At 39.3% G+C, this 27,093-nt stretch overlaps 1 protein-coding gene across 1 annotated transcript in view; it reads left to right on the top strand.

The window, feature by feature from the left end:
• Positions 1–27,093, top strand: part of FER1L6 (fer-1 like family member 6) — a 90,801-nt gene that overhangs the window by 7,452 nt on the left and 56,256 nt on the right. Inside the window, exons 2-11 of the mRNA XM_088148988.1 lie at positions 9,758–9,840; positions 11,092–11,218; positions 13,315–13,369; positions 13,459–13,590; positions 14,311–14,373; positions 15,820–15,898; positions 19,697–19,853; positions 21,405–21,591; positions 23,136–23,328; positions 25,751–26,097. Of these exons, the coding sequence (XP_088005114.1) occupies positions 9,758–9,840; positions 11,092–11,218; positions 13,315–13,369; positions 13,459–13,590; positions 14,311–14,373; positions 15,820–15,898; positions 19,697–19,853; positions 21,405–21,591; positions 23,136–23,328; positions 25,751–26,097 (1,423 nt within the window). The remainder of the gene's footprint in view (positions 1–9,757; positions 9,841–11,091; positions 11,219–13,314; positions 13,370–13,458; positions 13,591–14,310; positions 14,374–15,819; positions 15,899–19,696; positions 19,854–21,404; positions 21,592–23,135; positions 23,329–25,750; positions 26,098–27,093) is intronic.

Genomic DNA, 27,093 nt, shown 5'->3' with positions numbered 1-27,093 from the left:
GGATGATGATATAGAAGACATTTGTGCAGCGTGATTTGGAATATCCGTTAAAAAGTTCCCTTTTAGCTCCATCTTACTCCCATGGGCTTACTTATCATACTGCTCACTTGAAAGTCAAGAACTATTGACATTTTCCCCGTTGGACAAGGTAAAAAGATAACTAAAGCCATGTAAAGACAGCTCATTATACAACATTTGTTTGTTCACAAATTCCTTCTGCTTTCAGCTCTTGACTTTTCACAGCAATGCCATGGTGTGGTTGACAGATGTCTCCCCACAGTCAAAAGTGATGACAAAGCCGGAGAACAGAGGTGCTTGTTTGGTTCAGCCTTTATTTGTTTTAGGTATGGACTGAGACAGGTTAATAATTTCAGCTACAGGTCTGCCCATAATGACCTTAAAAATCTTGTAGGCGTCACATTTCTTTTGGGAGATCTAGGGAGCACTAGATATACTCCATGGTATATATGTCATGTGCAAAGAAGGAAAGACAACAGCAGTCTTCAATTTCACAGCCGTCCCTCAGAAGCACTGAAGCAGTGCTTCAACCCAAATTTATTCATTGATAAGATGATATACTGCTGTAAAATTCCCATAAATTTTACCCAGTGCAATAGATTGTAGATTCCATGACCATGCTGGCTCAGGAATTCTAGAAGTTGAAGTACTCATATATGAAGTGTGCCCAGCTGGGGAAGCCTAGAGTACATAGATCTTCAGATCCTACATGGGCAATCTCCTGTTCTAGACTTCCCAAGCAATTTCACATGAAAAGCAATCTTAAACCAAAGAGCATTATCTTTACATGAATGAATTCTATGCATATGCATCTTCCAACATGTTAACTTTACCCTTAATTCATGGTTAGCGTTCGTGAGTGGAAAAAGAGACTAGCTAGGACATCCGACAGGCATCTCATTATTGTTGTTTGCATGAGGAGAATAAAGTGATCCCCATATACTTAGCAGAAACTGTAATGGGAAGAAGGAATAGCCTTGAGCAACAGGATGAAAAGCCACAACCAAGATAATGGTTACATAAAAGAAATCTGGGTCTGGGCCAGAGCTGTAACCTGGGTAAGCATCTTTGACAAGACCCTCCCTAGTTCTCACAAAGATGAAGGAAGTAAGTGGGGAAGCGCTTTCAGACTTGTAAGATTCTGTTCCTATAACCTTATAATAAATTAGTATTAGCATGCATGGTTCTGGTTTCCTGGTCTGGTCTACCTTGAAGGGCTGACAGAAGCTGATAAGAGCAGTTCTAAAGCCTTCCCCTCCAACACCATGGAAGATGTGACCCACTCTAGCAAAGGTGTAATTCAAAAAGGAGGAAGGGGTGGTACAGTATATTGGAAGATCCACTTTTGTAGGCTTTACCTTGCTGTATCTTCTCAACCTAGAGATCACTAGGGACTTCCCTCTAACTTCTTTATATTGCTTCTTTTTAGCATACACTAACTTTGAAGGCTTCTGTTCTCAGGGCTGTCACCTTTTCCAGTTCTGTTTCCTTATTTTATTTTATTTTATTTTTTATTTTTTATTTTTTATTTTTTATTTTTTATTTTTTATTTTTTATTTTTTATTTTTTATTTTTTATTTATTTAATTTCTCACCCGCCCATCTCCCCCCAATTATTGCCGCATCTCTCTCTCTTTCGATAATGGAATAGATATCATGTCAGGCTCATGTAATCTAGCAGATCGTATGGCCGTTCTTTCTTTCTTTTTTTTATTTTTTTATCCCATCATCATGATCAATAACTCAAGGTGGCGAACATACCTAATCCTCCTTCCTCCTCTTATTTTTCCAACAACCCTGTGAGGTGAGTTGGGCTGAGAGAGAGGGACTGGCCCAAGGTCACCCAGCCGGCTTTCATGTCTCAGGCAGGACTAGAACTCACAGCCTCCTGCTTTCTCGCCTGGAGCCTTCACCACTAGATCCAGCTGGCTCTTCGTTCTTTCTTATTTTTTCTTTTCTTATTTTCTTTCTTATTCTTTCACCAAGAATACAGCTAGATTAGGTATTCAGGCTTTACACTGAAGTATCAAAATAGAATTTCTTAATACATGTTTTCTACTTTATTAAAGATAAGCCCCATTCTCCAGAAGTGCTGTAATTTAGGCAGACAGGTAAAAGATGTTGCAGAACTACGATGAAGTGCAATCTAGAATTCCTCAGCCATTAGTAGTTCGAGATGTCGTCTCTCAGTTTTGATGGGAACACTGTTTCGTGCGAAAGCTTTCCAATGTCACAGCCTATAAGTATCTTATGACGTGTGGCTAGGTGGAGCCCCCACTTAAATTTATCATGATGCCAAAAATAACACCTCCTTCGTAAACAAAGAAATCTCTGTTTAACCTTTGTATTCACCTCTCTCACTCTGTAAAAACCAGAGGGGAAGAATATAAAGGAAAAGGATGAGATTCACCTGCATTTATGGTGATGAATGGCATGGATTAATTTATTATTGTATAATTAACTGATTTTTAATCTGCTTATACAGTGTTTCTCAACCTTGGCAACTTTAAGATGTGTGGACTTCAAGTCCCAGAATTCCACAGCCAGCATAGCTGGCTGTGGAATTCTGGGACTTGAAGTCCACACATCTTAAAGTTGCTAAATTGAAAAACATTGGCTTAATAGCAGAAATTCTTGGGGGAGAGGGAGGATTACAATGTTGCCACGACATCTCATTCTGTTCTTTCAAATCACTCCATCAATTTATGGAATCACAGAGTTGGAAAAAAATCCTTTAGGGCATAGATCTCAACCTCTGCTCAGCACAGCAATCCAAACGAAAGCATCGAAGATGCAGATGGCTGTCTAATGAAGGAGAACCCCACCATTTTTCTGGATAATTGGTGTCTCATATTCTTAGGAAGCTTTTTTCCCTAACTGTCAGTCAGAATTCACCTCTCTGTAACTTAAATCCATTATTCTGTATTCTGCACTGTGGAAGGACAGTGAACGGGTTTGAATTCATGCCAAAGGTTGTGTTTTCTAATCGACAATGAACAAGGAAAAAGTATCCTAGACATTAATATTCTTTCTTTTGTGTGTTTTTGAGCCAGTTTTTGACTCCTGGCAACTGCCTGGATTAGTCCCTGCAGTTTTCTTGGCAAGGTTTTTTGGAAGTGGCTTGCCATTGCCTGCTTTCTAGGGCTGAGAGAGAGGGACTGGCCCAAGGTCACCCAGCTGGCTTCATGCCTCAGGTGGGACTAGAACTCACAGTCTCCTGGTTTCTAGCCTGATGTCTTAATCACTACCCCAAACTGGCTCTCTGACACTAAACACTGGTGCCAGTGACAGAGTTGGTGGCACTAAACATTAGACACTAAAATGCTGCCCTCTTATTTTCTTTTGGGATCTGGATACCTTTTGGGAGCCAGACATGACACTTGAAATTTCTTGGAATAGGGAGCTGCAGGGGCATCTATGGGGATGAGGAGAGGTCAAAACAAGCAAAACAGTAGCTAGAATCACACAATTGTAGCTCTACCCTTTTTAAATTTGTGCCTTCTTAAAAAAAAAACAACTGTCCCCCTCCCTGGACCACTCCTGGGCTGTAGTAGATAGGGTGAAACCATGCATTTTGGTAGATTTTGGGGAGAAATCGTGAGGTGTTCTCTTTGCTATTTTCACCACCAGTTTATAGATCATCCTATAGGCTTCATGAGCCTCCTCACTCAAAGTGGCAGAACGTTGTGCTGCTGGTATTAAACAGTTGTGGTCAAAGGAGGACCTTGGCACCTGCACCCCTCTCATATATGAAGGCAAGGTTGGAGACTGCATCATCTTTGCACTCCTATGAGCTCTTCTGATCATTGCAGCAAATGGTGAGAGAGAGATGAGGAGAAGAGTTTTCACATGCTGTCCTTGTGTCTGTTTCTCACCTGGTCTGTTGTTAGTTAAATGAGGCTCTGTGTTGAAGACAAAGACAACATCTTGCATCTCTTCTTTCTTATGCTTCCCTCTCTTCAAATTGTAGCCTAGATAGAAGTGAAGCTTTCATATCCTATATATTTCTTAATAAATCTAGCATTTAATTCCAATATAATGAATACCTGTTATTGATAGCTTAGTTAAGCCCATACTCCAATAGAAGAGAATATCTGTAGCTCAGGGTAGAACTGTGGAGTCCTTGGTGCTCTCTGAGCTTGGTTGTTTGCTTGCAGACATTTCATTATCCAACTAGGTAACATCATCAGAGCAAGAGAGTCCATCCACCTTGCTGCTGGTCATCCTCTTCTTCTATTTCCTTCCACCTTTTCCAGCATCAGAACCTTTTCCAGAGAGCTGGGTCTTTACACAATATGTCTGAAGTAGGATGATTTGAGCCTGGTCATTGGTGCCTCAAGGGAGAACTCTGAGTTGATGATCCATCGGTTTGTTTTCTTGGCTGTCCACTGTATTCTCGGGAGTCTGCTCCAATGCCAAAATTCAAAGACATCAATACTCTTCCTACCCTGCTTCTTCAAAGTCCAACTTTTGCTCCAATAAAGCGTCACAGGGAATACTATGGCTTGCACGATTCTGATCTTTGTAGGTATATCTGCTACTCATTAAGCTTACTCCAATGTGAGATGTCTGTAATGCTGGGAAATTGACCTTGAGAAAGACGTTGTCTATGTGGAAGCCTGGCACTTAAAGGAACGTAAATGGATTCAGATTTTTTTTAAAAAAAGATTTGTGATAAGCTGCAAAAAATTACAGCCAGGTATTATGTTGTAAGAAATATATATTCTACCCAAAGGACAAGTTTTCTTGAAGCTTAGGGGCTGGACAGGACAAACCTACCTTAGTGGATGCTCAAATAAAGCATGTACCATAGCTACAGTATTATGATTAATATTGATTCTAGATTGATGTGGAACATGAGCATGTGCACATGTTCACATTAAAAAATGGGCGGAGCTTCATTTGCATCATCATGGCTGCCATCTTGATTTTTTACTATACCCTGCGGACCCTAAATAATTTGTTTATGATTAAATGAAATATAATAAAAAAAGGAATAAAGAAAGCAATAAATTAAAGCAAGAGGGAAGCTTTTATCTAATGTTTGGTTTGGTTTTTACAGTTTTTATGAACATATTACATGGTAGGTTGTAACATGTTCAAATTAGAAAAGCAGCAATAGAAATAAATAAAAAATCATTTAACCCCCTCCCAACAATAATAATAAAAAAAAGGTTTGCTAAATAAATCGTATTTACTTATTTATGCTGTGTAGGAAGACCATTCTATTGCTACTTCAAGATCAGTTCAGAAAAGCAGAGACTGGTAAGCTGCTTATGATCTGGCTTAGTATTATGTGTGAACACAGCCATTGTGGTCCGTTCCACCAACCATGGCTAAAACAAATCATGGTTTTGGGGAGTACATAATCACAAGGCATCTTTGGAGTCACACTTTCCTTATTTTATATTTAATGTTTGAAGAACTGAAGCTTCCAGTTGAACCCACCTGAGGAAGCCTGATGTTTGCACAAGAAGCAGGCTAGCTTTTTGTAGGGAGGCATTCACAGATCTGACTAACCCATCACTGAGAGGCAGAGCTGTCTCAAATGCAGGTATATATTAAGGGGAGAATATGTGCAGGATGTAAAAGGCAAGACAGAAAGGACAACCATTCATCAGGGAGAAGCCTTCAGGAAACAGCCCCAAATCCCAAAGGTAATTTTGAGAACTATTCAGTGATTCTTCAGCTATTCTGACGTCTTCATAGCTGTTCGCAGGTCATTATGATTGCAGCCCACTGGATAATTCCTTGGGATTAAGCTTCATCAAATATAAATAAACTTTCTTCCAAGCAAGCAGGCTATGGATCTGGATGCCTTTTAACCAAAGAATGCAGTTGATTTTTTGGGGTGTGTGGATTTTGTGTGAATTCAACTGTTGTGCCTTTTAAATTATGATTTATGACTAGGATGTTTTGTGAACCCGGTGAACTGAAACTTACTTAGGAAACCATGGTTTAAAAAATAAGGGTTAATGGGATGTGTGAACCCAGTCTTACTACTTTATAGATTCAGTAACTTGTTTTCTCATTGTAATCCACTCCAGAGATTTCCTTAATTCTTGAGCTGTCCAATAAGATTGGGTTTATCTAATCTACATATGTAGGGGTGGAGCATATATTTATATATATATATATATACAAGAATTAGCATATAACTGGGCTTTCCTTGTTAATTTACCTGACCAAGTTACTTGAAAAACGATCTCCACATGTTACTAACCTTTACCAAACATTCAGAATTTGATTTTTGATAAGTGACTTGTTGACTTTAAATCTGTAAATTATGGTATCTAAGTATGAACATACATGTTCTTGGTCAGAAGGAATTTCTTCCTTTTCAAGGGATTGTTTAATACATGCGTGGATTTTTATTGTGTTCAGGCTTCAGTTTGCTGGAATTGATGGTGGCGATATGAATTAAACAGGGTTATACACTATTCACTGCAGGTTCCAGGACACAGGCCTATAGAATGTTTTTCTGGTTGAAGGAGGACAATGAGAAGAACATCTGGATTGTACATAAATAAGCTTTGTTCTAATGTAACTAATTTTCCTCATAATGACATGGTTTTGCATTCAACAATTAAGCACTGGACCACCATCCTGTTTCCTTCTGGAGACTTCCTTAATCCCCAAATGACTAATGCATTCACTAGGCTAAGTATTTCCCATAACAGTGGTACCTCGGGATATGAACTTAATCCGTTCCGTGACTCTGGGCCTATCCCGAGCTGGTCGTAACCCGAAAAGTTCGTTAGTAGAGGCGTTCGTATCCCGAGGTACCACTGTACTTTCAAATCTAGCTTTGTAATTATAAGATCTAGAAACTTTTAAAAAATAAATGCTACCTTTTCCTAAAAGAAGAACTTAACATTAGTAAAATTAAGGGAGCACACTTTCCCGGACATAGTAATATATATTTCTCTGCTTCATTTATTTTTCTTTCTTTAGTCACCGAAGCTATACAGTCGTCCTGAAGTATATAAGTGATGGAATAGATGCAGTGTTTCTCAACCTCAGCAACTTTAAGATGTATGGACTTCAACTCCCACAATTCCCCAGCCAGCCATATTGCTGAGATTGAGAAACGCTGGAATGGAGTGTACATCTAAAAGACACACGCATTGTTCTGGACTACCAGCAGATACCCACCATTGGCTGCATTTTCCAGCTGGCAAGCCAGATTTTTGTTTGCAACGCAATAAAACGATCAGAAGAACTTTTGTTCAGATTAAATCTTGCTTCCAATATATAGTTGTAGCCAGAATAATGAAAAGGATTAAGTTCTGCACATGGTAATTGAAAGCAGCTTAAAAAACACCGGGGAGGTATGCAAATTCTTCATATGATTGACTTCTGCAGATATCTCATCTACCTTGATTCATCCCTTGTGGGTTTGACTTTTGATTAAATCTTGTGAGGTATTGCAGGAAAACTGGGGGTGAGGTGTTTGAGCGTTTTCCTTAGAAATGGCTGCTCAGTCAAGTTGAGAGAGGTGTGAAAAAGCGTTTCAAAGCGATTCTCCCAGGCCTTGGAGTAGGGTGGTTGTGAGCCCCTGTGTATGCTCAAGGTGTATGGTTTTTTTTCCTTCTGGATGTACACGATCTATTTTTCTATTCTATTATTTCCTCCTTTTTCAAGTGCAAGCTGACAAGAGTCGTCAGTAGTTGGGTGGCGTCTAAATTGTATATATAAAATAGATAAATAGAGAGAGAGAGCGGGATTAATCTTTTGTGCTTCATGAATATCTCTGCTCCAGCTTCTGTTCTATTTTTAATCATCAGGGTGCGCTCTTCATATTTTTACAACTCTAGGAAGAACTGATCAGCCACCAACTGTTCCAATTCTTGGCAGCTGAGATGCGTGGATTGATACGTTTATTCCAACTGTTCTGCACACACATGCCATTTGTTTGGCAAATGTGTTTTCAGCTGCTCAGAAAGGAAAATGCTCAGTTGGATAGCTCTCAGTGTGCTTGGGAATCAGCACCTTGGATGGGCAAGATGCTGTTTTGTCCCCTGTTGTTTGTGCTTATATATTCATGATACATCACAGAGAACAACTCCATATGGATTCTGCCATACCACTGAGAGATTCTGTGATTTTTTCTGAAAGGCTTAAGGATTAACTGGAAAACGTTCCTGAAGCTCACGCTGAGAACATGCAGTCCGCAAGAGGAGTGAGAGAAATTGTAACTCTCTAGTTAGTTCCTGATTCAAAAGAGCGTAACTAGGTCAGGATCAAACATCTGTCTAGTCCAGCTTTCTTATGGTAGTCCAGCGTTTTGTACAATAGTCCAGTGTTTCTTAAAGTGTGGTCCGAGGAGCCCTGGGGGTTCCCCAAGACCCTCTCAAGGGTCCGTGAAATCAAAATGATTGGCCAGAGATGGAAGAAGTTTGCAAAAATTTAAAACAATGTCACTCTTCTCATTATTATTTTTTCTTTGTTAAAAAAATACAGGGTTTTTCCATGAAAAAGATTTTATTTGTTCATATCTAATGGGCTTAATATTGTTCTTTTTACATGATTCAATACATGAATATTCTACAAATGCATCAATTTTAATTTTTAATATGGCAAATATGGATAAATAGAACCCCTCCAAACAAAAGCTCTTTTGCAGTGCTCCATAATTTTTCAAAGCGGGAAGGGGTCCTGAAAGCAAAAAGTTTAAGAAACACTGCTGTAGTCAAGCAAATAGCACAAGATGGGAAATACAGGCTACCACAGTTGGGTTCACACATCATGCTAAACCAGTGTTTCTTAACCTGGGTAACTTCCAGATTGCCATGGCTGAGAATTCCAGGAGTTGAAGTCCACACATCTGGAAGTTGCCCAGCTTAAGAAACCTTGCACTAAACTAAAACTAATATTTTGGCTTAGCCAGTATGGTGCAGACTGTAGTGCAGGAGGGATTTGAAATGGTTTATTATTTGGCCATATTACTTTATAGTGGCATTATCAGTAGAAGCTATAGCCATGGATGTCTCTGGTGATGACTGCTGGTGGGTGTGACCAGGTGATCAAAGCTCTCCCCCTTCTACATATGTGCAATGCACGTGATGCACATTAAAAAAGAGTGAGGGTTTGATCACCTAGTTGTGCCTGCCATGTTATAGCCAGTGACTATCACAGTGGATGGTCCTAGTTACAGCAGGACAAAAATGAAGAATGGAATCTCTGCCCATCTGCATCTAAGTTTTCCTCTTCAAAACGTTTAAAAAGCTAAAGCGTGGAAGGAAGCTAAGTCCTGCATCTAATATGAGTTTCTTTTTTTGCACACATACCTCTCTGCCTAACTACAATACCTTTAAACAAATGTAAAGTGTGCCACCTGTGCAACATTGGGACAAATTCATTTTCTCAGTGTGGACTGTAATATAGTCAAAAGAGCACCAAGGGGTGGAGGTGGTGATACCAAAAGCTTTGGGAGAACCACAAGTTTAGTAGAAATTAAACAAAAAAAGAAACATTAAAGAAAAGGAACTCTAAGGTGTGTGGGGGGGGGGCGGTAAAAAATAGTGTAGCAAAGACTGAGTTTCCTTAGTGAAAATGGAACGCTGAGTAAATATTGAGGAATACTGGGGAAAAAATAGGGAAAAAAAGGGTAAAGGAGAATGGAATAGCATCTTGGAAGAAGCTGCCTGGAACACTGTTGAGAAGGACTGCAAGTCTTGTTTCTATGCTTATTTCTTCCTCCCGCTCCTCCTTATTATTATTATTACTATTATTTGCAGAAAAGGATTGTTCTCTGGAATAAAGATGAAGATGAAGAGAAAAGGAGACAAGGGGTTAATGATTGCAAACAAGGGAGCAGTAGGTAAGCCTGCCTAGTTTGAGATGATATCATCTGATATCCAAATGTCCCAGAGCAATTGCTACTTTGAGACACCAGAAGTACTATCCATGATAAAGAGTGTAATAACATGTTACATTTGTCCCAGTGAAGCCTAAACTCTGACCTTAGAGCCCTTTTAAGGGTGGATTTTTCAAGCATCAGTAGCGCAGGATCAATAGAATTTTTTTCTGTGAGTCACAAGGTGTGTGCCATTTTCCATGCTGATGCACTACACTCATGAGCAGGATGTTTCGAAACTCCAAAAATGGAGCCACCATTGAGAAGATCTGGTTCTGGGAATTACCAGTAGAGCATGTCTCTAGTGGACTAGAAGGCAAGGTTTTAGATCAGAGGTGACAAACATTTGATGGCTTGAGACCTCTGTTAATGTTTTTGGATGTCCAGGAACCACAGTGGGTAAGGTAAGGCTGCAAAATCCAGAAATCTTCAGGCCTTTTCCTCTTAGAAAAGGGAAAGGATAGAACAAAAGGGTTTGGCTTTTTTCTAAGAAAGTTAAACCTATTTTAGGGCCTACACTATTGAGCATTGCTTATCCCAGAATGGCAGGGAAACTTTTATTTTCAGCAGCTTTGATCAGAGAAGGCTCCAAGAATTTGAAACGAGGGGTTTCTGGGCAGAAAATTTCCCCCTCCTGCTTTAACCTTAATGCTCAGCCTCTCTCATGCAGGTATGCAAGAGTTAGATAGCTATTTCTAAAGCATCAGTAATGGAAGTCCTCTTGCTTATCACAAATGAACTTCCTCAGCCACAGACAGCTATAGTGGACTATTGCTTGAAATCTCAAAGATCCTCCCTGCATTTATCCAACTGTTCTTTTTCTTTTGGGATTTGTTTTTCAGGGAGAGGCAGGAGAGAAATATTGTACCTTTACAAATCTAAACCAAACCTAGCTGTCAAGGGGACTGATTAACTTGTCCACAGAGATGTCACCAAGAAACTTCCAATCTCCCCTTTTCCCCTTTTAGTTATGAATAGATAGATAAGCAAGAGGCCATTTAGCACTCCATTATTGTTATTGTCAGACAGGCATTTCAACCAAAATAGTGGGGTAGAGTTTCTTAAGACATGAATTCATGCCCTAAAAGCAACATGGTGTCCTCTTCACATTTTGGACTACAGTTCCAGTAAGCATGATACTTATATGGAGGACACAATTTTTGCTTATTTCTACCACAGAATCCATGCTTACAAGTATTGCTTTTCCTTCAACAGAGGAGCAGAAATCTGGAAGTTTGCAGCATGAGGTTGTGGGTGGTCAAGATGGGGAACAAGAAGACATGGTGTATGATGACACTGGCTCTGTTTGTAGCTTTGGAGTCTCAGGCTCTTGGAGCAAAAGGTATATAGGTCATAAAATCTCTTCCTTTGCTAAATACTCCTATCTCTTGTTGATCTAGCCAAAGACAGGAAACCATGGAATTTGTCATGTTTCTCTATAATCTGGCAAGATCTATATGTCAACAACATGTTGCTATCTGAAGACAAGTTGCATCAGATGAAAGGTTTGAGTAGAAAAGAGTGAAGGGAGGAGAACCAGGCTCAAGTCCTTCCTAAAAGCATGTTGGGGAGGGGAGATAGTAACTACCAGAGATTTTCACAGAAGCTAGTGGGAAGGAACAGATCAACAGTCTTGATTTAGCTTTCACTCTTGTCTGTAGAAAGCAAGTTGCTAAATTCAGTGGAAATCAAATCAACCTTCTAGGTGCATTTGATATATGAAGCTACAAAGTACATATACAGCAGTATTTCTCATATATATGAGGCTGATAGCTATATAATATAATGTAAGAACTCTTATGAGTTTGGCAAGCAGGCAAACTCAACATTCCCAATGTTATTTTTTTGCTCTTTGAGCTGAAACTGTGGGAAACTCTGAGCATCCTAGACCAAGCAAATCCAAAAATGCTAGGGAATTCCTGGAAGCTTGGCATTCAGACAAATCAGCCATCAATAGACATAGAAAGAAACCAAATTTGCACATCATTCAAAAGAGACTATAAAAAAATTAAGAAGGAAACAAAAAGACCAGAACTCATCTTCTCAGCAGCCAACACCCAGTTAAGCAGGGATTAATCCAGGCAGACAATCAAGCAGAAAACAATACCCTAATCAAGGAATTACCAAGGAGAAAACCACACCCACAACACTGACAGGGCAAGCTACTGTATATAAACAGGCAGCAAACCCCACACTCACTTGCACTGATGATGTTACCTAGTTGGGTAAGGAAATGTCTGCAAGCAAACACCCAAGCTCAGAGAGCACCAAGGACTTCACAGTTCAACCCTGAGCTACATCTATTCTTTCCTATTGGAATTTTTCACTTAGGTGACATTCATTCAGAATATCCATGATATTTTCAGAAACTCATCTCTGGTTCTTCCATTATCCCCTTTCACTATAGTATAAAATGCAACTATCACTAACCTTTTGATTCCTACTTTCATGTACACCCACAATGGCACAGATGACACCAATTTATATTTTTCAATATCCATCTTAGTGCTTTCATTCATAATAAAACCTTCCTGTGTCCCCACAATACTTGATGCCCAAATAAATGAACATTCTTCTGGCTTCCTGTGAAGGTCTGATTTATACAACATTGCAGCCTAGAGTAGTATGTTGTGAAATTCAGCCACTGCAGGCTTCACATATGAAAATATACTAAGCACTCATTCCAAATGAAATGTTTGGGCTGCCTAGTTCTGAACACCAAAGTCCTACTCTTCCAGCATTTTGCTGCTAGAATGGATGGCTGTATGTTCCCGGGAAAAGAATAAGCAGAGCACTCTCTTGTTTGTCCTCTGTATTAAGTCATGTTGAGGATGATAGTGCCTTTAATACAGAAAGTAATATCAATGCACCATGAATGATCATGATTGATCTCCATTTTCTCCAATGCTGATAAAAGTTCTCCAACTGACCGCACATAGGACTTTTTAAATGCTAAAACCTGACACGATAATGAAATAATGGCTTCTCTCCAAAGTTGTATAACATATGAAGCCATCAACCTCATAATTTAATCACTGCTGGTATTATTTAGTGTCCATTACATCGGGCTCCCAAGGATTCAGGAAGAGGTTGCTCCTAATTTTTTTGGGAATGAACCTGTAGTTTGGGCTTGGGTTTAGCATTTCGAGTGAACTGAGCATTATACTTTATGCCGTAGTGATAACGGCACAAGCCAATTCTGGTTCTCCTAACAATCATGCTTAGAACAAATATATGTGTATCAATATATAAATGCTTTAACTTTGAAGCTTGGATTCTTGCCTAGATTCTAATAGTTCTCTGAATAACTTTCAGTTTTAAGTGAGTTCCATATCTGTGTATGGAAATGGGCAAATTAAATCATATTAGACTTGTTAACAATGCAAAATGTAGCTTCTGAAGACCGAGTCATGTCTTTATCTTCTGAAATGGAAACAGAGCCAAGGTGCAATTGAAGATCCATGAAATGGAAACGAAGTCCCAGAATTACCAGGTAAGGTACCAAATGGTGGCCAGTGTCTTTGGTGAAGGCCCCAAACGTCCCTTTGGATTCTGAGTTGAAGTTGCATTGCACTCTTGCAGATTGCCATAACCATCATTGAAGCCCGGCAGCTCGTTGGTGAGAACATAGATCCAGTGGTGATTATAGAAATTGGGGATGAAAAGAAGCAGACAACAGTCAAAGAAGGAACCAATGCGCCATTTTATAATGAAGTATGTAAACTGCATTGAGAGGTTTAGAAAATGCAGATGTCCTAATGGGTTTGCTTTTTGCTTTTCTTCAGTAAAATAAATAAAGGTGGTGGAAAGGCCAGTTCTGTCACCTACTGAAGGTGCACCTTGCATCAGTTTATCCCATCTTTAGGCATATTACCTATATTAGAGTGATATGGGCTTTAAGGTAGAATACATTTTAAGATATCTTGCAGATGAACCTGTAAGCTTGAGCAAGGTAAGGATCTTGTCAGAGTTTCCTAACAGTTTCACTAAACTGTGGTTCCCAGGTTTCTTCCCTTAGGAGAAGGACTCATCCTTTAATTTAGGATCCAAGTGGGAAAAAAGGAAGAAATCAATGGTTAAGATTCAAAGATGATAACACTAAAGGGAGCCTCTCAACTGGATGAGAACAGTAGTGATGGAAAAGTTGGAATTATCTTTTCCTCTATGCCATTGTTTCTCAACCTTGGCAGCTTTCAGACAGGTGGACTCCAACTCCCAGAATTGGACTCCCATGCTGGCTGGGGAATTCTGGGAGTTGAAGTCCATATATCTTAAAGTTGCCAAGGTTGAGAAACACTGCTCTATGTGATTCTCTCAAGTTATTCTTTGCTGGAAAATTTAAAGAAATGAGATCTAAAGATACCTTTTAGATTTCTCCCCACAATTATGCTTCTTAATCCTCTTATATTTACTGTTTTGTTTTTCCTTCCTCAGTATTTTCTGTTTGATTTCATTGGGCCCCAAGTTCATCTCTTTGACAAAATTATCAAAATCTCCGTAAGTATATCCATCTTGGGCAGGCAACTAATTTGTTGTTTGAAAACAAAAGGAACAATTGTGGTTGCGTAGAAGAGAGATGGCTTGTCTTTGTAAACTTTCAAAACTGACTGGACCACTTTATCCTAATACACATCTCATGCATTTTTAAATGCTGCCTCTTCATCTTAAAAAAGAGACTAATTGGAACAATCCATTTTATTCTCAAGTGTGTTTTCTATTGGGTTCCTGTGTTTTATATTACACCTTTAAATCAGCATTTAAGATTGGGCTGTCAAGGTCAGGTCCACTTTGTAGGAAATAAGAGAGATTCACAGCCAACATCCAATATTCATCTCTCTTTGTGACACTGTTGTAACTCAAATTTGTTTACAAAATCAGAAGGGGTGAAGCTTTTAAAGAATTCATTTCCTCTACTGCATTGATAGAAATATGAACAGTCACATTCCTTTTAGTGGCCCTTGCGACGTGACTTACAGAATCAGGAGTGTCTGCAGGGTGTGGTCAAAAAAAGTAAGATGGTGGCCATGGTAATGAGATCAAGCTCTGCCTGTGGTTGATGCAACGAACAGAAATGGGTGGAACTTTGATCATACCGCCATGGACATCATTGTGACTTTTTTGACCCTGTCATGCAGACGTTTCTGTACAGAATGAATTATGGTAGTAGATTAAAATGGCAAGAAAGGGAAGAATGAAGAGGAATCTGCAGGATTGAAAGCTGTCGTCAAAATGAAACAAGAGCTGAATTATATTAACAATGAACAAAATTTCAGTTTCTTCCAGTGTCTTATTTTTTTCAGATCTGTGAAATATGTTGTTCCAAATCTGATAGTTTTAAAAATGTTCATATTAAAAGATATATGCATTTTGATATATATTTCTCTAAACACATTTTATTCACAGACATTTTATATAGGGACTTTTTACAGTCATTTTTCCAAAATACAATACATTTTATACATTAATTTTTGGATTTTTGTGCAAACTTTTCCCTAATTACATTTTTTAAAAAAATTGTGAACAGCATTGCAATTTAAAAAAAAAAAGCATTTCAATTGTTTTGTTTGTACTTTCCCTGGAAAATATGAAATTAGTTAAATTCAAATTCAATTTATTTCTCACCATCCTGATCCTATAGAATGTTTAACAGATAGGCCAAGAATATTTATTCCAAGGGTAAATCACTACTCTGTTTCTTCTGCCTTTGGAAGGCTCAGGTGTTCTTTGAAGGGAACCATCTGGAGATTAGAGGACGAATGGTATTTTATTACATGAAAGTTTATATGTCAGAAATATAACCTCTCTGGGTAGAGTTGCTTTGGTGACTGAGGTAGCATAGATAGATGGATGGATGGATGGATGGATGGATGGATGGATGGATGGATGGGTGGGTGGATAGATAGAGATGGAGAGATAAACTTTTCACATGTCTTCTGTTGGCAGGTTATGCATAACAAGCTTATAGGGAGTGTACTGATTGGCTCCTTCAAAGTAGATCTGGGGACCGTTTACAATGAAGCAGGTAAGTGACGTATTTTCAGCCATCCCTCTTTTTCTTAAACAGATTTCTGCTTAGCTTGTTGCATCTCAAGGTTAATTCACTTAACTTGTTACTAAAACAAAAAGGAAACAAAGCAACCCACTTCTGGATTGTATAAATATTGCATATTCATTGCCCATATTGAATCATCTATGTTAAGGCTTCCCCTGAGAGTGGACAAATCTGGATCATAACTTCTGCTACATTAGAAGTTTGAAAATTGGCACCAACCTAATGTAAGAAAGGGCAATATCCAAAATCAGAGGCAGCATATTTGAACACCCCAGGGTGTTGTAACTAACCTAAAGGTGACCATAATCCTTCAGAAATAGAATTAATTAGATTGGTTTTAGCTGAGCTACAGTTCTTCATGGGATTTAATACAATTTCTTGACTTTTGGGGGAGGTATGGTGAACTGAAGATATCTCCACGAAAGCAGAGCCAACGACCACAGCAAAGACCAAGGAACTGGTGAGTAGACTAGTTCCTTGGAACCTCTCTGGATAGATGGAGGACAGGAGATGGCCCACATGTGCTCTGGACAACTGGTCCTCACGAGGAGACTGCAGGACAGTGGTTTTCCATGGGTTTGAGTGCCGGGAGATGAAGGGATTAGCCATCTTCCTTGCGACTGCAGCGGAGCCTTTTAAAGGACACTAAGTTCACAAGCCTCACTTTCTAATCACTTTCGGAAATTGCCTATTAACTATCTTAAAGCTGTTAGAGACCTTTGGAACAACAAGTATGAAAAGTCATGGGGTGAGTTTATCTTCAACTCTGAACAATAGAAAAATTAATTATACAGTAAGCGTAGGAACTTAAAGAATTTGAAATAAACAGCAAAAAGCTAAATATTTAAGCTTTTTTAAAATTATAAGAAAGTTATAAATGGATTAGGGGTCCAGATAAATTTGGAATATTGACTTTAAGATTTTGGAATTAGCTATAAAAAATGAATAGCTTCTCATAGGAAACAGACTTAGTTTGGCTATCCTGGCTACTGTAAGTCATAACAAAGATAAGTTATTTTATGATTTTAGAAACTGGACACTAGAGGGGATTAAAGATTCTAAGCAGAAGGAAAAAAAAAATACAAGCCTATTCTTGATGTCAGTTAATACTGGGACTTACAAAATGACACAAAACATTATACCATTGGAAATATTAAAGATCTTTGAAGAATGGAGCCAGAAATTAATAACTACAATATCAACAGTGTCAGTAATGATGTCTGTTTCTATGGATAGACTGTATCCAAAAGATGTTAATGAAGGAATGAGAGATGTGGAACAAATTTTATCAGACAAGACAGAGACAGTACCAAAAGTGGAACTACAAATGACAGGCCAAGAGAATGATTTGGAAAAGAACACTTTACTGGATCTATAAAAGAAATTGGCTGAAGTTTTAAAAATTAAAAGGGAAATACAAATGATAAACCAAAAGAATAACCAGGAAAATGTTTTGTTACTGGATCTACAAAAGAGGCTTGTTAAAGCCTTGAAAACATCTGTGTGATGGGATAAAGAAGAATTGAAGAGAAATCAAATCCTGACAATATATGAATGAACTAAAGATTAAAACTGTTAGAAGTAAAAGGAAGGAATATAAAGTTGGCTTATTTGAGCGAGGTTAAAATAAGACTTTTTTTTTTTTTTTGCAAAGTTCTGGCAACCCTTTATGGATTTTTTGCTGACAGCAGGATTGATGTTTTATGGATTTGCTTGTAGATAAGAGACACATATGGGATGAAGAAAATGTTGGAAGTCACTTCTTTATATATTTCTTTTCTTTTTCTTCTTTCTTTCTTTTTCTTTTTTTCCTGCATTTTTTATTTTTTTTTCTCTTCTCTTTCTCTAAGTTTAGTTTGTATTAGTTTTTACTACTGTAATAAACATTCTTAATAAAAATTATATTAAAAAAAGAGATCAAGGTTTCTTATGCTACATTGTGTTAACATGAACATTGGGCTGAAAAATAATTCCCGTTTGTTTGTTGACCCATTTGCCTATGAACTAGGCAACATTTAATAAGAATGATTCTTTTATTTAGAGCCCTGCCTTCTTTCAAAAAAGAATTCCCTATACGTTACAGATCCCCACTTCTCCCTTTGTCTTAAAAAATCGTCATATGACAGCTTTGTCTTTACTTCATCATACTGCAATACTTTTCTGGCAGCCAAATTCATCTTGAAATTCTTTTATTGATTGTGAAAAATGCCCTCCCCCCCCCCAAAAAAAACTCCTAGGGCTTTTTTTGCAGTGAGTAAAGTTTTTTTTCTAAACACCAAGGCCACCAATTTAGTCTGTCTATAGTTAACAAAGATGTCTGTGTCACATCTAAAATGTTTGGTAATGATCACTACCTATAGGCAATTTTCACTGACATCTTTTCTGGGGCCATTCTCCCTTCTCTCCCCTGTTCAACAGTAATTACAGTACACCTTTCTCAGGACAGGAGAACATATGCATCTGTTAAAATGGTATGGAAAAACACATGAGATAATAAATTAATGCATCTTTAAGGTGCCATAAATCTCTGCTCTTTTTACTGTTGTGTTAGAATTAAATGTTTTCATTCTCTGATTATTCATGGAAATATATGCAGTTGGGCAGTCAGACCAGCAGGTGCCTCTTCTCTGTTGTGATGACTAAGCCCATTCCATGTAGTTCAATATAAGACTTATAGTTTTAGACTGGGAGACCCAGCTTTAAAGACCCATTCAAACATGGAGCTCACTAGGTGACTTTTTCTCTTTCTCAGCCCAACCTTACTTAAGGTGTTGTTATTGTAGGGATAAAGAGAAAGGACCCTTATGTACACTTCTTTGAACTCCCAAAGAAAAGTAATATATAAATACAATAAATAGATCTATGGTCCATTCTGAAAATTAAACCCACTAATTCCAAAACATCACATTATAATACAACAGTGTTTTAATTTCCCTTGTTCTTTCTTATGACTGTGTTGTGGTGTTTCTGAACTTTCTCCTGTTGGCAGCTGTCTATCATTTGATTACTCAAATGGGGAAAAAGAGGAAGATACAAAGTGAGAAAAGTAGACTATCAGGAGGTGTGTTAGATGTTATATGGAAATAACATCTGTGTTAGATGTTATATTACGTGGAAAATCAGATGTTGTGGAGAGGAAGGACTTGTCACATGAGCTGTTCACACATCATGTTAAGCTGTGGTTTTTGTAGCCATGAACATTTAACAATTTCTGATAGGCTGTATTCCTTAGACCATAAATCACAGTTTACAAACCACAGTGACTGGCTTCATACAACACACTAGGCCAATAACTCTACAACGGCCCTGTGCAAGATGCAGCTCTGTATCCAGAGATGAAGTTTGAGGTCTGTGATGCTCCCTCGGGTGTTCAGAATGTAGATGCTTATTTATGGAGCCCTGGCAATTTGATTTTGCAAATCTTCATACAGCCAGCTTTAGCCTTGCTTGAGGAGGCTGGAGGAAGGAGAATGGCCTTTTCCTTTCTTTTTGCTGTTGGGGTTCCAGCTTAACTTTCAGGGTAGGCAGCAAGGCTGTCTTTAGGAGGAGGATGACCATGTCCCGTAATCAAAGTGTCGCCTTTGTTTAACATGCAGCAGACATAAAAGAGGGCAGGGCTTTGATTGATTCCTCATGGGCCCTTCTTGACATCTGACAGACAGAATTGCTGCTGCTAATATATTGCCATCTGCTGATGCATGTGACACTTGAGAAGCAAGGATCTCAAAATCTCGGCTGGGTGCTGTTCTCATTTGTGCATTTTTCCAGGTCATCAGTTCTGTGACAAGTGGGCCCTTCTCACAGATCCAGCTGACATTAGGACAGGCGTCAAGGGATACCTGAAATGTGACATCAGCGTTGCAGGGAAAGGAGACACGATACAAGCGGCTCAGAAAGGAAGTGATGCAGAAGAGCAGATAGAGAAGTATGGCATAACTTCACTTTTTCTCTGGCTGGCACTCACGATCCATGTAGGGAAGGCAGCTGCCATGCAAAATAATAGAAATCCTGCAGGAATAACATGGGTCCTTAGTACTCTCTGAGCTTGGTGGTTTGCTTGCAGACATTTCATTACCTGGCTAGGTAACTTCATCAGGGCGAGGGAGTGTGGAGTTTGCTCCCTATTTATATACGGTAGCTTGCCCTGCCAGTGTTGGTGTGGGTGTGGTTTTCTCCTTGGTAGTTCCTTGGTTAGGGTACAATAGGGTACAATTAGGGTATCGATTAGGGTACAATACCCTAATCAAGGAACTACCAAGGAGAAAACCACACCCCCATCAACATTGGCAGGGCAAGCTACCGTATATGAAGAGGCAGCAAACTCCACACTCCCTTGCCCTGATGACGTTACCTAGCCAGGTAATGAAACGTCTGCAAGCAAACCACCAAGCTCAGAGAGCACCAAGGACTCCACAGTTCATCCCTAAGCTACAGATATTCTCTTCTTCTAAGAACAAGGGTCTTAGGTGATGCTTGAGAAAATCTATCATAGCTATGCTGGGTTGCTTTCGGGTAAAGGGTATCTGGGGAAACCGTATTCTTAACTGCTGCAGAATTCTCAGGATTTTATGGAGGGAAGCTTTGATAGTTAAATTTGGATAAAATAAATTTGCTAAGGTATGTATTATGCACCTCATTGTCAATCCCATTCTGAGATATTATTGCTTATTCCTGGCTAGATTGGAGCCATGCAGACTGGCATCTTAAAGGCTAAATAGCAAGCATGGGAGAAGGTAGGATGGATCTGCATAGGAAGGGAGAAGGGATTTAAACTCTCGATTTCAAGTCATGGTCATGATTTGAACTGAGGGCCCTCTGTCTGCTTGTTGATTTTATTAATGTCTTTCCACCATTCCTTGTGTGAATGGTGTCTTTAGCATATTGTTTAATATGGATCATTGTCTAAAATGTGTGACAGCAGGTGGCAGTGCCTGGCTGTCCTTGGTGATCTTTTCAAAAGCTGAGCCTAGTTGGATGGGAGGCCACTAGGAAATCTCAGAACTAGAGGTGAGACTGAGAAGTCAAGCAAAAAATCCTGAAGGCATTATCAAAGCACTTCCATATTGCTACCAGGAACACATCTATGTAATTGCCAGCAGCCAAGTCTTTACTCAACCTGGAATACACAAGTTTTTACAAGCAGAGGGCTAGATTTAGTCTTTGGATAACCCTCTGGACAAATAGATACAGTTGTTCCAAGTTCAACATCAAATTAGACTTAGCTTATAAAAAAATAAATTTGAATTTAATTTAGGTTTGAAAGTAATAAATACAATCATTAATAATTTCCCCCTACTGATCCATTCAGAAATGATGGGTGGCAAATTTGGACAGCTTTGGGGCTGCAGCCAAGGGTTCATCAAACTTTGAGTTGCTCTGATGTATGCAACCATTTGTTTGAAATCTCCTTGCTGAGTTTTCTTCAGAGGTTGGCTTATCTGTACCTTTTTTCCCCCCACTTCCCCCACCCTTCCAGAAACCTCTTGATTCCGAAAGGATTTCCGTCAGAAAGACCTTGGGCTAGATTTTACGTGAGAATCTACAGAGCTGAGGGGCTTCCAAAAATGAACTCTAGCATCATGGCCAATGTCACAAAAGCATTCATAGGTGATAGTAAGGACATGGTGGATCCGTTTGTGCTTGTCACATTTGCAGGTCAAATGGTAAGTGGGAGTATACTGGGGTTGCCTCTCCTGGTCAGTTGGTCTTCTACGGCCTTTATTTATTTCTTCTTGTCCCCTGACAGCTAAAAATGCACAAAACTTTAACCTTGCTGTCAAGAATTTTGAGTGAGCAAGGTTACGTTAGCAACATCAGCAATTTATGTCTTTGTGTTACAATGTTTGCATACTGTCACAAAACTTTGGGTGGTGCACAATAAAGGGACAACCACAACATGCTAAAGATTCCCCAGGCCCTTTCAAATATGAATCAATACCAATATTAATCAGTATAATAATCAGTCATACTGTATGATGAATGCCCATTCAAAAAGAGGCTGGATGGTCATCTGTAGAGATGCTCTACTGGATACTGCAGTGAGCATGGGGTTGGATTAGATGACCTTTAAGGCTCCTTCTGATTCTATGAAACAACTGGTCTTCAAGAATTTCTGGAATTATTATTTATTTATTTATTTATTTATTTATTTATTTATTTATTATTGAATTTGTATGCCGCCCATCTCCCCCCAACGGGTGACTCTGGACAGCTCACAGTTAAAATCAGAAACCCCATCAACAATTAAAAATCCCCCCATAAATAGTTAAATAAATAATCCATTAAAAATCAAATCTAAACAACAAACCCTGTATATAAATACTAAAAACATTCAAGATGATGGGAGGACAAGGTCAATCACCCCACAAGCCACCTCCACTGGTGCGAGCCCCCATCCGGCCCCCAGGCCTTCTGGCACAGCCAGGATTTCACCCCTTTCCTGAAGGCCATGAGAGTGGGGGCACACCGGACCTCGGGAGGCAGATTGTTCCACAGGGACATTTATAGAAGGTTTGGGGCCAAATGTACCTCCTGTGATGGTGGGACCCTCAACAGGTCTTCCCTAAGTGTTCAGACTGGACAGGCAGAATCATCCTGTCAATGTGGTTCCTGATACATCCTGGTGCTATGCCATTTAGGGCTTTATTTGTGATAATCTGCACTTTGAATTGGGCCTGGAAGCCTCTTGGCCACCACTTCAGCAGTCTCAGAACGGGTGTGATCTGCTGCATCCTGCTCCAGTTCCAGCTTCTGAGTTGTCTTCAAAGGCTGCTCCATGAAGAGGGCATTGCAGTAGTTCAAGCATGTGGTGATGAAGGCATTCTCCTGATCTTCTCTCCCTCTTTCTTCCTCACTTTGTGGAAACAGATTAATGTAGTAGGTGACAGAGGAACTCTTGTGAACTTTATAGAAACTATGAGGTTTCTCTTTCTCTCTCTACCCTCACACCCAGTGAAAAAGATTATTGTCATGCTGCTAATGGTAGTATCTTCTTCCACCAAGAATAACAGTGGAGCTACAGTCCCTGGTGGAAGCTATTTCTTCTAGGTACCATGAGAACTGATCACCCTCATAATCAAAAAGGCAAAGGAGGCCCCAATGGACTTTGATAGCAGCATCACTACTTACTTTAGTCCAGGAAGGATGCAGCGTTCAGCAAAGTTTCCCTATCCTTTGGGAATCCTTCAGCCAGCCTCTTTTGTTTTAGGGAAGGACCACAGTGCAAAAAAACTGTGCTGATCCTGTGTGGCATGAACAGATTGTCTTTAAAGAAATGTTTCCCCCATTGTGCCGGAGAGTCAAAATCCAAGTGTGGGATGAAGGCAGCGTGAATGATGTGGCTTTGGCAACTCACTTCATAGACCTGAAGAAGATCTCAAATGAACAGGATGGTGATAAAGGTAAAGAGTCAAATACTTCTTTGATTAGGAAAATCCTGAATTATTATGGTTGGTCGCACAGTCAGCCAGATGTTTAGACGATTTGGCATTTTCATCCACCTACTGAGTCCTTCCCAAGGACCTGGTATAGGCAGATGTTGTTGTTGGATGAATTATTATTATTATTATTTAAAAATCTGTGTTATTAAGGAGAAGGATTTTTCCCCCATTTATTCTTGTGAAACATTATGTAACCTAAGACTTGAGAATCTTTAAAGAAACACTATTAAATTTCAGCTGATTTTTAAAGATGGGCATTTCTTTACAAGATATAATTTAGAGATGAGATATTAACATGTGTTTAGAAAATACAAATTATGTAGCTTCATAAAAAGAGATGCGTACATAGCCTTTCTGTTGAGATCCTCCAAGCAACATGCACAAAATTATTAAAGTTATTTCTTTTTAGAAATAAGGTGACAAAGTTATAAAAACAAGCACCAGCAGTATGCAATAAGCCAATTATTTTACACTGTCCATCATGTTTCTTGTGAACATACAGCCAGATGGTGTGTAACTAAGAGTTGGACAAGTTTTGCAAGACTAGAACAAGAAAATGTGCCTCGCTGTCTACAACCAGAGGCCCGTTTGACGGATGGAAGCATTCACTTGTCACTCTATTACTATCACTACTGTTGCCACTACTCAGCTTGATATTTCTTACTGAGAAGTTAGGAAGTGTCATCCCTTTGAGATAGTCTAGACAAGAAGCACCAACCATGAGTACTAACACTACCTTTATTGTAAGGTTACAGTAACAGAATCTTGAAAGTCTGAAAGTATCTCTCCTCTCTCTTACTTTTACTCTCCCTAAAAGTAGGGAGGGTGCCTTCTGAGATGCTTCCTCCACTCACACCCCTCCTTTGAACTCAGATTTCATTTATCAGGCCATTGTCTAGACTGCAGCTCTTCCTCCTGTGTCCCAAGGTCATTCCCACATATCATTACAGGAAGGGCATGTCAACAATCATACAGTGGCTTACTGTGATGGAATGGAATTATGAAGGCCAGGCTCAGGGAGAAAAACATTTTCTTTCATCTCCTGAGGAGCATGGGAAATATAAGAGGTTGAGACTAGCACCTCCCTGAGGAATTCACAATGTTGTGGCTGGCATTACTTGGGAGCTGAGGTTTCAGTCTGGGAAGACTGATGTCAGGCCTAGCCCAAGGAACTCCAAGAGACCATGTAAATTCAGTCCAGCAATGTTTATTAGCTACAACCTCTAGCAAGAATCTTCCCAGACTGAAACCCAGCTCCCAAGTAATGCAAGCCACAAGATTGTGAATTCCTCAGGGAGGTATCAGTCTCATCCTCTTATATTTCCCACGCTCCTCAGGAGATGAAAGAAAATGTTTTTCTCCCTGAGCCTGGCCTTCATAATTCCATTCCATCACACTTACACCCCTCCCTTCAGATCTGAAGAAAGTTTGAAGAAACTGCTTTATCCCTCCAGTTCTGATATAACCCCAATATAGGGAAGTGGCTGATTCCTATCTATCCAGAACCCATCCATATCTTGATTTTTGTCATCATCTTCATCTGGATTTGCAGTGATACACCTAGCTGTAGTCGGGTGTGATTACTTGGGAATTTCAGAATATCTACCTCTTTTATTTGTATTTTCATCTAAGAAAGTGAATGGAAAGGATGTGAGGAGAGTCTATCAGAAAAAGGAGAGAGGTGGAAAGAGGGCTATATTTCACAATGAAGCAAGAGATTTCAAGAACTGGGGTTCTAAAATGAGTGCCATCTACAACTTGCCTTTGATGTCCTACAGCTCTTTATGAAGTGATTCTTCTCTTGCCATGTGGCATAAATAGTAGTTAAAGGACATATTATTTCTTCTAACAAGATAGATTGAATTGCTTAATCCACCCATACCCATACTCTTCTAGAAGAGGTGGGTAGCCCTTGAAATTTTATTCCCCACACTGAGGAAGAAATGATAGGATCTAAACATATGCACAGTGCATTTCCTGTTATTTTAGTCTGCTACACATATCTAGAATATTAGGGTAAGGGAAAGCCATCCAAGAACTTGGTTTCCAAGCAGATTCCCTTTGCTGGAACTTCTTCTGATGGATATCAAGCTCTCTTGCTTTCCTAATCTGGATTGCTGGACACCTAAGGCACAAATAAAGCACAGACATTATTCGTTTATGATTATATGAAAGTCACCATGTCATTTCTGGTCAAGACTTTAATTTACTTGTGTAGATTTACTAGCAAACAAGCAGATCAATCTGTAAGCCAAGTGGCAAGCTACTGTGCCGGTTCAAAAGTATATTGGCATGCAACTAAACGTGCCTGCTTGTGTTGGGGGCCTTTGTTTTTCTCATGTTTTATTATGCTTCTCTTTGTGGAACGCGTGCCTTTTTTCAGGTTTCTTGCCTACTTTTGGACCTGCTTGGATCAATCTCTATGGTTCACCCAGAAACCACACCTTGATGGACGACCATCAGGAACTCAACGAAGGTTATGGGGAAGGTGTCTCTTTTAGGGGACGTCTTCTAATTGAGCTTGCAGTGGAAATCCTCTCTGGTTCAGCCCATGAATCAAAGTTCTCAAAGATCATCAAGGATGTGAAACTGTCTTCCAAGGACAAAGATTCCAAAAGTTCAAAAGGGACTGGAAAAGACAAAGGGGCAGAAGATGGCAAGTCACCTGCCCCTTCAGATAAAACAAATTCAACAGATGTGGAAGTGGAACCCTTTGATGTGCCCCCTGAGGTAAATAATTAAAATCTGAATTTGCTTTACTAGATGAATCCCAAGACTGAGAGCCAATCTTATTTTAGATGTCACAGCTCCTACTGAAAGGCTACTGAAAGAGCCTTGGGAAGGGTAGTCCTCTGGGAGTTTTTTATCAGACTTTTCAGCTTCCTCACCTAATTACAGTTCCTAGCAGGGTTGGGTTACAGGTTCCTCTATATTCAGAAACAATGACCACACCGTATGAGTATTTGAGGCTTTATTCCAAGGCAGCATAAGAAAATAACTTAATCATACAATCCAAGTTAGCAATCAAAGTCTATTCAGTGATACTGAAGAATACAAGAAGACAAAGAATGACCCTTCTGGCAGGGAACCCCAAAGAGATGATGGCAGGTGGACCCCTTCAAAGCTAGCAAACATGCAGCATAAGCCCTGAACCATAATTAAGCACATCTGCTTCTCAGTGGTCACATCTCACTGGAGGGCGAGGGAGACATTGATGAAAAGAATATGGAACCTCTTGCGGTTGGCAGCACTATGTGTAGAATGCAACGTCCCATCCACATGACAGGGTTTTCTGTCCTTGAGGTTTGCAGATTTGTTCTTAAGAATCCTCTGCCTTTTAGAGAAGATTTGAAGATGTGAAGGGGGGAGGGCTGCAGGGAGAGAGGAAATTACTTCTCGCAGTTCTACTGATGGAAGTAATTTGGTAACTTGTCCAAAGTCTTCTAAATTCTGGACTCTGCATTGTTTATTCCTTAGAGTTGAGGTATATAACTAAACAGGGTGTCATATAATCCTAAACATACAAGTTATTTATCTTCTGCACATATTTCATCCCATATGTGCTTTGGTATGAATAAAGAAATCAGTAATTTATGTTGGTGGTTAATCTTTTAGCAGCACTTTTTATACACCTCCCATAAAGGTATCTTTTATCTTAGGGAGTTGCATGTAAGACAAAATGCAGAATGCATAATCATCAGGGCACAAGAGTGGTATTTGCTGAGG

This window comes from Python bivittatus, unplaced genomic scaffold (genome assembly GCF_059951505.1).
Source record: "Python bivittatus isolate LINGU-HERP-01145 unplaced genomic scaffold, Pbiv_v1 ctg000590_np1212, whole genome shotgun sequence".
Lineage (NCBI taxonomy): Eukaryota > Metazoa > Chordata > Lepidosauria > Squamata > Pythonidae > Python > Python bivittatus.
Note: the sequence above shows the minus strand (reverse complement) of the source record. Positions and strands in the feature narration are given on the sequence as shown.